The 12,152-nt window shown below is 40.3% G+C and overlaps 1 protein-coding gene across 2 annotated transcripts in view; it reads right to left on the bottom strand.

The window, feature by feature from the left end:
• The window catches only part of Pifo (primary cilia formation), a 12,943-nt gene extending 3,025 nt beyond the window's left edge, over positions 1-9,918 (bottom strand). The window contains exons 1-6 of one of the 2 annotated variants that reach the window (XM_010606044.1): positions 9,806-9,918; positions 9,423-9,565; positions 8,757-8,852; positions 7,758-7,888; positions 6,199-6,316; positions 4,674-4,911 (exon numbers count right to left, since the gene is read on the bottom strand). In XM_010606044.1, the coding sequence (XP_010604346.1) occupies positions 4,843-4,911; positions 6,199-6,316; positions 7,758-7,888; positions 8,757-8,852; positions 9,423-9,565; positions 9,806-9,824 (576 nt within the window). In that variant the 5' untranslated portion in view covers positions 9,825-9,918 and the 3' untranslated portion in view covers positions 4,674-4,842. Of the gene's footprint in view, positions 1-4,673; positions 4,912-6,198; positions 6,317-7,757; positions 7,889-8,756; positions 8,853-9,422; positions 9,566-9,805 lie in introns of those variants that run through there. The other variant, XM_010606045.1, reaches the window with a different exon arrangement.
• Between the last annotated feature and the right edge of the window lie 2,234 nt (positions 9,919-12,152).

Raw genomic sequence — 12,152 nt, 5'->3', positions numbered from 1 at the left:
AAAAAAAAAAAAAAAATCAAATAAGCACTAATACAATTGTAATGCTGGACATCAATACCCCACTGTTACAAATAGATCAATTAAACAAAAAATAGACAAAGATGTATCAGAAATTAACCAAATCTTTGAACAAATGGACTTAGTATATATCTATAGAGTGTTCCATACCACAATAGAATACACATTCTTCTCAGCAGCACACAGGATTTTCTCCAAAATAGATCACATATTAAGTCATAGAACATGATTAAATAAATGCAAAGGAATTGAAATTATCCCATGCATATTATCAGATCATAGTGTAATAAAATTAGAAATCAATGGCAAAAGAAAATATGAAAACTGCATAAACTTATGGAAATTAAATAACATCCTCCTGCACAACCAATAGATCACAGATATAATTAAAGAAGAGATTAGACATTTTCTACAATTACTCTTTTTTTTGTTTTTGTTTTTGTTGTTTTTTTGAGACAGGGTCTCACTATGGTGACCTGGAACTCACCATGTAGGCCAGGCTGGTCTTGAACTCACAGGGATCCTCCTGCCTCAGCCTCCCGAGTGCTTGGATTACAGGCATACACCACAACACCTGGCTCATTTTCTACAATTAAACAATAATGCCACAACATACTAGAACTTATGAGGTACAATGAAAGCAATTGTGAGAAAATTTATAGTGGCAAATTCTCACATCAGATAAACAGAGTGAGCCCAGATAACTTAATGTTGATTCTCAAGCTTCTAGGAAAAGAAGAGCAAGTTATGCAAAGGGGATAGCCAAAGAAACCTGGTGTTTGAGCCTACTGAGAAACGGGTTCTGCCAATTATGGTCTGAGCAATGGAATCGTTTACTTGTTGGCTCTTAAAGACAAATACCTTCTTGAGATTTACTTATTTTGAGTAGTCGCATCATAGCCTTCCATAAATAATTCTCATAGTCCATGACACTCTTTCTATGTTCTTTCATTTTCTTCTATCACATATTACACAACATTTGCTAATTGCCTACTCCGTACTCACCTGTGCACCTGACTGGTGGAGCGCAAAGAGAATTAAACAGTCCTTTCATGCAAATGCCTACATTCTCCCTGAAGTGACTAACAGTCAAACGATGAGGTGATGTGATCTCTCTAGGCATACAAGTGTTTGCGGAATGAATGACAGTGGTGATAGTATTCATAAAGCAAGCAGAGAAAGGAAATGATACTTATGAGATGGAACAGTCTTCATAAAGGAGATGACATTTGAATAAGCATCTTGCAAGATGTTAGGTGAAGTAAGGAAGGTGGAAAGCCATTGGAAGGGTAGAAAAGCTTGAGCAGTGGTACAATGGAGTGAAGCTGTACAGTGTATTTGTTGAGTATTTTAAATACATTATTGTACATAATTTCCACACCAACATTATAAGATCAGCAATATATTTCATTCTGTGGATAAGGAAATCAAGGGTTGTAACTAAATAACTTCTCTAAAGTTATGTTCATAAGGCCAAAATTTAAGCACAAGCTTATCTGGTTCCAAACTTCCTGGGCATGAATTAGTTATATTTACACTCAAAATCCCTCAAGATTTCTCTACCAACATAGAAATTAGAGACAAAAGTCTGACCCATCTTCAAGACTATACAAAAATAAGTCCCCCCCATCAATACATCTCATCCACTACTTTCTATAACTACTCCACTTGCCTTGCTATAATTACTTGAATTCTAAGCATTCTTCAAAGTCCAGATAAATTTCACCCCCCCAAGTCCTCTCAAGCATCCCAGTGCAGTGATTCCTCACTTTCACCACCATAGGTTTTAACCTGTGCTCCTGACACAATTAATGCCCTTGTCGTCAGGGAAAGGGAAATAGTCCACTGTGTAAGAGTAAAGGAAGGAAAGAGCTTTGAATGTCAAGGGATCTACTCTAATGTGCTTGGGATGAAAATGTAGTTTTCATGTGGCTTTAATTCTAGTCATTCTAGTGTCACTTGCTCAGAAAATCCCTTGTCTGACCTCCACTGCACTCTTCTAGGAGAGAAGAGACACTCCTAGAAGAGACAAATTCTTCTTTCTCTGGCATATCCAGGCTGCAATTAAACATCATTTTTGTTTTTGCTGTGTTTGGACCCTCCACTGCACGGTGGTGTCTGTCTTAGTCACCACTGACTATCTAGAAGAACCTTGAATAATGCTTTGCTTACACACAGTACCCAAAACATTATGTGAAAGAAGATGAAAAATAGAGGAGCAGAAAAATCTGGACAAGAAATTAAGGACTGAATCAGGTAAGATTTTGCATGCTGTATACAGAATTTAAACACTGTTGCCTTCTGGTGTTGGCCATATGGCTTAATGTACTGTTTTGTGTCATCTCTATTAGAATTAGCTTCTCAGAAACAGTAAGAACAGAAAGCATGAATATGTAAAAAACTATATGAGCTTCTATCAGGCATGAGAGTTTTGTTGGCTGCTATTTCAGTGTTGATGATTCAACAAAATATAATAAAAAAGGTGTCTTTTAGCTGAGTACATTGGTATGCAGCATAGTTTCAACACTCTAGTGATTGAGATGGGAGAATCACTTGAATTCGGGGGTTTGAGAATAACCTGCTAAATAGCTAGACACCACTAAATAAGTAAGCAAGCAAGTAAGTAAATAAATATATGAATGGATTTGTCTTTACAAGTTAAAAAAAAACCAGTAAGAACAAACCACTCTCTCCTTGAATCACCATAATCCCTGAAAGAATATCTTTCATGTAGTAAGTGTTAAAATACATCTGTTAATTAAACATATACCCTGACTGCATTTGGCGCTCCCTTCTGGATTCCATAGAGCAAACTGAAAAAGACAAGGCATAGCCTCTGCCTCACAAGAGCTTTCGATTAGTGCTGGAGAGAACACCAGGCCAGGACTGAGGGTATTAGTCCAATAATCACAAATGCAAAGAGTTTTACATGGGAACATATGTAATAGGGTTGACCTGACTTCCTGGAAAAGGTGGAATGAGGAGCTTCTGTGTTGGGGAATAGGGGTGGGTGTGACCCATATTTGTAGAACAGTCACTTGATTCTCTTTATCTTTGTGCACTCCTCACATTTTTCATCTGTAACTAGGCCACTAATGTGTGTTTTCACAAGCCAATGTAGGTAGCAGATCTCTGTTAGCTGTTCCCAGCAGTACATGGGCTCCTTTCTGCAGAAAACACCTGGCCAGAAGGTTCAGACCAGTAATGTAAGAAATCAAAAGCCAAAGACTTCTCTGTATATGCAAGTAGCTCATCTACTTGATGAGCTCAGTGCAACGAATTTACAAAAGAGACTATGAAGAGGGTGGATGACCTGAACCCCTGGGTAGGGACAGAGCATGGCATTTCATACATGAACCTTAATGCAAGGAAAGATGAGGAGGGAGCAATGCCAGCTCCATGCAGACCGATGATGTGAAGATGAGTCAAAAGGAGCTGCTAATTTATATGACCAGTGTCCCCTGACTGTGCTGAAATATTATAGCCAGGGATCAATACCTTTTAAAAGTTCTCTTTGATTTCTTTTTTTCCTGAAAATATATCCTTGGGCTTTACTCTGAGTAGTCTTCTCTCCTCATATTGGCTTCCCTTTGTACTCATGACTGTAGTTCATTTTTTCCTGCATGTAAGAGTCTATGCCCAAATCAAATCTTAATTCCTCAGGTGTTGGATGTATATATGTGTGTGCATATGTGTGCTCTCATGGATGAGCATGCACTGTCGTATGTGGACACATGTGCATAAAAGTGGGCCCGAGTGTGAGAGAATGCCTCTAAAAATGAATTTGCCATGCCTTCTTTGTAATTTTTACCATCTGAGGTTAGACACTGTGTTCTAGCTTCATTCTTTATGGCTATACTAATATAACCAACATCCAAGAGCTGAGATGCATTTGAGGAGAGGACTCAAGAAATCAAGAGGAGCTGGTCATGTCTCTCCCATCTTCTGTTGAAAGGTAAAGGAGAAAGTCTCCCAGGGCACTCACAGGAAGGAAGTGGAGCTTGGGCCTTTTGCCAGGGCTCCCAGTCCCCTGGAGCTCCTCAGCTTCACTTTTCCCTCTGTGATCAACTGTAGCTATGGACATTGCAAGGTCTCTATGACTGTCATTGTCGGTGGGTCTCAGTTCCTGCTGCCTCCCTCTGCCTATGTCTCTAATGCACACATTCACTCTGAGGCTTCCTGGACACTGTGATCAGATGGACCCATGCACCTGGACATTCTGTATCCTAGCTCACAATAGTATGGGTGGTCACCAGGAGACAAGCCAATTCAGAATCTTCACAGATGTCATGGAAGATAAAGCAGTGAAGTTCCTGTGGGAAAACGTTTCTACAGTGCATCTGATTGCATCTTTATGTCTTTTGTCTCTGCAGAACAATGGCTATTGCAGGCTTGGGGTTGAGGCCATTTACCTTCACTTCCTCAGTGGGCAGCCCCTACGGATTCTGGGAGATATCTTCTTCAAGGAATGTTACTCTCTGACATGCCAACAATGAGGGGGTTTCATTTCTCTGCTTAGATTATCCCCAAACAGATGTTTCCACAACTTTCTTCAGTAGTCTGGGACTGCTGTGGTGGTTGTGGGGACATCTGAAAACCCAAGAGGACCCCCTACCCCAGACCACAAACCAAAAAATGGAGTCAGAGCACTCTGAATCAGTCTTTATCATGCTTGGATATAGTAGTTATGAGCCCTTCTTCGCCCCTCCCTAGGCCCCAGGCTGGCAGATAAGAGGGCCACAGTAATGCAAGAGAAGAGCAGCACTATCCTCAATCCTGGAGATTCTATGGTCAGGAGGAGCGCATGAAGGTAGTGACCACATCTCAGTTGTAAAACAGTTTTAAGTAGGCAACACGGTTCCGATGCTTTCTAAACTCTCTGTCTGTGGACAGCTGCAATGAAAGAATATTGTTCAGCTCAGTATTCTAATCTTCTGCCTCTAGTCTTCCTGGCTGTGCCAATTATAGCTGTGAGGCCCAGCTAAACCGTGACCTTATAGTAATCTAGTCTTAGTAATTCTGTCAATATTTGTGCACCTCTGTTCTTTATCACTTAGCTGTGGTATATATTATGTTAGGAATTATTTGTTACTTGCTAAATGTTCTAGTAGTTGGTAGGCTTTGTGAAGATAAGGATAGTATACCTAACATGTTCCTGTTGACTTTGGGTGGCTTGAACCACTGGTGAGGTTACCTGTTTAACATCAGATGATGAAATTCAAATCAGAGCTATCCGGCAGCAAACTATATGAATTACATGCCCATTGTGAATGTGTTAATTCTTTAAGGTTCCCATAGAGCCTAGTGCAATGATGATACATTAGATATTTAGTAAGTGTTTGTAGAATTAATCCTGAATTCCACTAGAAAAAAAGTACCTCATAAATTATGATCACTAAAATGGATTGAGCATATGTTATGTTATCAGTTACTAGATTAAATATTTTTAAAATCATCTCAATTATTAATCTCAACAATCATATATCTATTTTGGGTTTTTGAGGCAGTATCTTTCTTTGTAGTTCAGGCTGGCCCTGAACTCTCTATGTAGCCCAAGCTGGCCTTGAACCTGAGGTGATTCTCGTGTCTCAGCCTCCCAAGTGCTGGGATTACAGGCATGCGTCACTGTGCCTGGCAATCAGTTTTATTATTATATAGATTTTATAATATAAAATTGAGACTTAGAAAAGTCAGGATTTGTCTAAGATCATATAGCAAGTCTATACTGGAGCTTCCCTTTGAACACAGGCCATACTGCTCCCAGAATCCATGCTCTTAACTGGAGTGTTCTCTAGCTCTCCTGGGATCTAACAATCAAGTGATGTAGTAGGAGTCCTAAAATCTGGATTCTGGCCTCACAGCCTGCACAAATCACTTGATCCCTCTGGCCTCAGTATTCTTTTCTGTCATATAGGGATATTTCTCTTGCACTTACCCCAAAAGATTATTTGAGACTCAAATACGAAAATGTGACTTTGGTCAGTCATATATACCTTTAAATATCGAATGAAATTATGTAACCCTTCAAAAAGATCTTCATATTTATATATACACAATATTGTATATATAATTTCAGGGGACGATGGACTTTCTGAAGTTTATTTCCAGACTCTTGGTTAAGAACCCCTGATACATATGAAAATACTAGATTAAATGGTCCACAAAGTCCAATTTTAGTACCTCAGCTTTTAGAGTTCTTTTCTGTAGACATGGAACCTGAGCCCAGTCTGGGGATCCAAATTTCATTGGCCAAGCAACTTTTGGAGGTGGCTTCTTCTCTGGGTTGTAAGTGCCAGGACTAGAAATGAGAAACAAATATCCCTTTTAATCCATTAGTGACCATACAGGAACTGCACCTGTAACACAACCATCTATGAACCAGGCCTAACCCTTGGGTAAAGGCAACAGACTTATAAACTTTTTAATGTCAGACAAACATAGGGTTCATTCATCTGTCGATGTGTGTCTAATTAGATGTTAGTGTTAAAAGTAGCCATCTTGACATCCAGATCAAGACCAAATCTAGTTTAAAATATATTTCTGCAATTAAGTGTCCTTATCTGAGAGACAAGAAGATCCCAGAAGAGGCAGGTGACCAAAGAGATCTACAGTAGATAAGCACACGGCTCACAATCTGAAGTTGGTGATTGAAATGAAGAGACAACCTATCTGTCATCCAGGGATAGTGAAACAGATCAAGTTAAACTTTCACAAGAAATTATTTTAGCATTTTATTATTTTAGAATTGCCTTTGCTCATAATACTTTGTCTTTTGTTGTAGAGTGACTGTAGTTTATTGTGGGAGAAATAACACTCAGAGTGGATGTGAGGGTCAGGACATAATACTTAAACTTGCCTAATGGAAGCTCTGAAAGTTACATTTACTCTCCAACATTTGGATTTCTTAGAGAAAAAGAAAGATCGTGACCAGTTGTCCTACAATTTCATTGATTCTAAATGGTTTCCTGCAGCATTTAGAATAAGTCTTTTAGCCTACAAGTTCTATATACGTCAGCCTGCCTTTCTTCTCACTTCTTGTTTCCTCCTTTATCACTCTATTCTAGCCACACTAGCCTTCTCCTTTTTTTCACATAGAATTCCTTCCGAACTTAAAACCTTTGCATTTGCTGTTCCTTCTACTTGAGATTCTCTGCCTCCAGTACTTTGCAGGGCTGGCTCAGTCTTGCCATTTAGATCTCAGATCAAATATCAGTTGTTCAGTGCCCTTTCTTGAAAACCCAGGTGAAAAAGCCTTCAGCACATCAATCTGTTAAATTACTCTGTTTTATTTTCTTCATAATGCATATTCAGGTTACCATACTTCCTTATTTGCCAATGACAGTTCTAGCTCATGGATACTATCCTGATATTATTATTACCAGACCTCTTTCACTCTCAGAAGGGTCACAGGTTGACTGATAAATTATAAGCTTTCTCTATTTAGTACTATTAGCTGGTATTTTCTTGTGTATTTGCTTCTCATCTGTATGGGCTCTAGAATATAAGCTCCAAGAATCCAGGAGCCTTGTGTAATGAGTTTACTGAATGATTTCTGGCATATTAAAAATATCTATTGAAAGAATAACTCTCAATCTACAATACAAATGGCAGAGAACTTGGAAGCAAGAGGTTAAATCTTTAAAGATGAGTGGTTCCTTATCTAGCTGGGATGGTTTGGTTGTAATCTGTGCTATATGTACTTATTTTCACTGAAGTGCACCAGAAAACAGGAGACATACCCAGGATAAGAAGGGTCCTTTGAACATTTTCCAGATCGAGGTATCAAGACATTGAATGCAGCAAAATTTTGTTTGTGTTTTTCCTCTGAAGTTTTTGCCTTTTGGTACTTTCCTGGGCAAGGTGTCACATCCTGTTGCCAAGAAAAAAAAAATCAGTGCATTAGAGAATGCTGTATATATACATATAAAGCCTACCAGGTTAAAAAAATACTGATAACTTCTGCCTCTTTATGAATTAGCTATGGCTTGGTCACTTTAAGATATCAAAATAGGTCTATGTAGGTAGAAATCCAAGATAGGATTTTTTTTTCTCTCTAAGGATACATAAGGCTTCAGCTATAGAAATAAACCGAGATGGGTAGAAAACCAAGGCAACCACTACATCTACCACCTCACTGAAAGATTTTTAGAGTCAGTAACCCTAGTCCTTGAGTTTACATGTCAGGAAACATCCAACAAGAGATTAGGGATCTTCGGGTTGGCTAGGTAGGTCCGTGGTTGGGCACCTGCCAGTACACAAGGCCCTAGGTTCAATCCCCAGGAAAGTGGTGGGGCAAGGGTGATTAGGATACTGTACTAAATGTTAGACTTGAAATCCAATCACACAAAAGGATGGAAGAGTCGGAATTTATTTATTTATTTATTTTTGAGACAGGGTCTCACTATGTAGTTGAGACTGACCTGGAACTCACCATGTAGCCCAGGCTGGCCCCAAACTCAGAGCGATCCTCCTGCCTCAGTCTCCCGAGTGCTGGGATTATAGGCGTCTGCCACCACGCAAGGCTTGGAATTTATTTTTTAATGAAGAAGACAATACGATGTGTGTAAACATAGCTTCCAGTATTTTAATCTCAGGTATCTCAGTACCAGACACTCTGCCATGGGACCACTGCTTCTGTGAACTTTTTAATGCTTTCCTGAAGATACTCACACATGTGCAATACTATGTCCAAACTTTTCATGCAGCAATCCAGATCACCCTAAAATCCCAGTACTTACCTTAGTGACTGGCTTAAACCTCACGGCTGTTCTGGCTCCAAGAGCATATCCTTTTGTACTGGTCGGAATCTTAGACAGCTTGTATGCCAGGCCATACTACTTTGAGTGGTATCCAACAAAACAAAACAAAACGTAAAAAGAAAAACACCGAGAATACAGTCAGGGAACAGCATTCAAAATGGAGTGAATTTAGAATGTTTCTATCTGAACCTTCTTGGTTTTTCATGTCTTCACTATTATTTCAAGGTCAAGACCATACAAATTATGCATAAATAACACAAGTAACTCTGCAAAAGGAAGTGGATCGATAGATAAAGTGGCGTTTCTATAAATCCAATTTGAGTTCCACAGAAGTGAAATTGATCTTACACAATAGTCAGCCAGAGGATAAAAGGGAAACTGGCATTGGCTGACAGGCCTTTGGAGGTGGGGATGGAGTGAAATCTGCATGGCGACAAGGCTCCGATTTAGTGAGGGTGGCAAGGTTGGAGCATGGTCTTCTACTGGTCTCCGTATTGGCTCCAACAGTTGGCTGCCTACCAGGGAATTTACTCATGACAGGACGCGGAAGTTTGAAAATCCTGTAGTTTTTCTTCCAGGAAACTTGGGTATTTTTCTATATCTAGGGAAATGAGACCCGTCTAAAGGAGGGAGGGCAGTACTCACATCTTCTGATATGTAATGCCCAGGCCCTGTGTGAGGCGACCCTCTAAGAGGGAGAAAAAAATTCCCCAAACGGTTTGGAGGATGGTAGAGAGGGAAGAGCTTCCTCTGCTGACGTGTTCCAAAGGAGTAGTCATTGACAGCGCCTAAAAATCAGGAAAGGGGAGAAACTACAGGTGAGAGAAGGCATCTCGGTCTCTGCAAACCCGTTCTGCATTCCGAGAGGGCAGGGAAGGGCAGGTGGAGCAGAAGACTCGGCCCACTGAGCTCTTACAAAAACCAGAACTCCGCGGAGGGGACGAAGTGTACTTCCTCCTCCTTCATCTTTCCCAGGCTCCCCACCCGTGGTTGTCCTCTATTCTGGACTTCTCTGTAGGCCTTCTCACCCGCTTTGCTGAGGCACATAGTGCTCGCGGTTAAGGCTCACACTTGTGTACTTCGTTGCCAAGGGAACGAAGGAAGGCCCAGCGAGTACCAAACGCTGAACTCTGGGCGGAAGATCGCCCCAAGTGCGCCTGCGCAGCAAATGGGGTCGACCATAGAGCCCCTGCTGAGGAGGCAATTGGGAGCCTGGAGTGCGGAGCCCAGGGCCAGATTGTGAACTCTGCAGCTAGGCTAGGGTTAAAGGGTCTGCCAGACCCCGGCTGGAAGCAATCTGTTGGGGAGGGAGTGGCGAAGTGTGGGAATCATGAGTGTTACTTGTAAGTATTGTAAACTTTAGTAACTCCATGTTGTTAAGTTTCTCCAGTTTAGCAGGTGGTGCATTTCCTTTGTGGAATTCCTGAAAGTTGCAGTTTCTTGTCTCTGACCTTCAGATGTGTGGTTGTCTGGGTTACTACTACCCACGGTGGTTGTTTTTGTTGAGCCTGTTTGCTCTTTTCCTGTGTGAACTTTCATTTACTATGGTAACCCCATCCCATAATAGTTTGTGGTTTTTTTTTTGCTTTAAAAGGCTGATGCTTGCCGGCAATAAACGTCGCCTTGATCAGACTCTTGGCGTCCTTCCTTTCTCTCTGCCCCATCTCCACCCCGCTGCTCTTTCAGGTTTGAGGCACTGCTGGACAGTGCTCTGCATCGCCGGCTCGCGACAGCGAAGGGCTTTGGAAATGGCACTGTTGTAATGGAAGCGACAGTGAGGTTCACAGTACCCTGAAGTCTGGATTACAAGGATCAGGGAAATATAAAAAAGCCACTGAGTTGCAGACGTACAAGAGTGGGTGTCCTGAGTAAAGCCCAGAACCCATTTTTCTTTTTCTCAAATCCTTCCAATCAGGTTGCTCCCTTCTACTTCAGGGGGGCGGGGACAGAGAGGAGAGAGCTCTGCATAAGGTTTTAAAAAATGCAGGTGGCTTTATGCTGACCAGTGGAAGTGCAATGGATTCATAGAAGTGTGTGATTTTTTTAAAAAAATGGACAACCCTTTACTTTCTAAACTCTCGTTTCCTTATCTCCAAATTGGCAATAATAATTTCTTTATAGGGTTGCTGAGAGGACTAAGATAATTAATCAAATTTATGCTGTTCCTGGTGCTTTGTAATTGACTGTACAAAAGGTTGTCACTGAAGGGGACATCCAGCCAGTTGATGAGCACACTCAACCTGATGGAAGAAAAAGCGACAGGTGTTGACTTCTTTACTGTACCCTGAATGTTAACACTGACTCGTTTAACTTAGATTTTAGGATGGCCCTAGGAGTTGTCCAGATGTGAGAAGTAACAGAAAACATAATGTAACTGGCCCATACTGTCCTTTATCCCTGTTAGTGATGATTCACACAATACTCTAGGTTAGGGCAGTTTTCAAGGATGGTCTTGTAGATCTAATGGAGAGTTTCCACAAAAAGGTGATAATAAGTCCTAGAAGATAATTTGTGAAATTTATACAAGCATTCTTTTGGATTAAAAATAATTTTTAATTGGCTCATAATAATTGAACATACTCATGGGTTACCATATGCTGTTTCAATTCTGTGAAATTCAAATTGGGGTAAGCATATCTATTTCCTCAAGCTTATAATTTTGTGGCAAAAACATTTAAAATCCTTTCTTTAGCTGAGGAAATTATTTTTGCTTAAAAATTTATTAAGGTGATGCTCCTGAGCAACAGGCCAGGGAAGCTAAACATCCTTCAGTGCCCTGCCATATAATGAATTGTTCCATAACAAATGTCCTGCTGGATTCTACAAAAAAACTGGTAAAACATATATAAATTAGCCCTGAAAAAAACTTTATAGGAGATAATGCAGAAAGCCCTGTAGTCCAGAATGTTATGAAAAGCCAAACTTACATGGGCTAAAGATGGGGTCACAAACTCACTGTATAGTTTACCTGAAGCATTCTGTCTACTCAAAATATGATTATAATAGTACTGATGATAAAATGTAAAGAGATACTGGTAATGATTTGATAATTTTCACTTTCATTAATACTTTAGGCAATATTAGTAGGTTCTCGGTGTTTTTGAAAGTAGTGCTCACATTGTTGTTGGACATAAACTATGTCTTGCAAAGTATGTCAAAAAATGACAACCTATTTGTATATTACTAGACTGGTTTGCTTCAGTTTAAGCCTCAACCTGAGAACATGAGATATGTTTGAAGATACCACAGATACCAAGGAAGAAAGAAAATGGAGGGACAAAATACCAGAGAGGAGAGAAGCCCAAAGTGGTGAATTCAACAGTTGGTGCTGCTTTTTCTTTGGGCATTTGTTATTGAAAAGCTGGTTGAGAAGCA

Source organism: Fukomys damarensis, unplaced genomic scaffold (genome assembly GCF_012274545.1).
Source record: "Fukomys damarensis isolate Sample0158 unplaced genomic scaffold, DMR_v1.0_HiC HiC_scaffold_33, whole genome shotgun sequence".
Lineage (NCBI taxonomy): Eukaryota > Metazoa > Chordata > Mammalia > Rodentia > Bathyergidae > Fukomys > Fukomys damarensis.
This window is presented reverse-complemented; position numbering and strand designations above follow the sequence as displayed.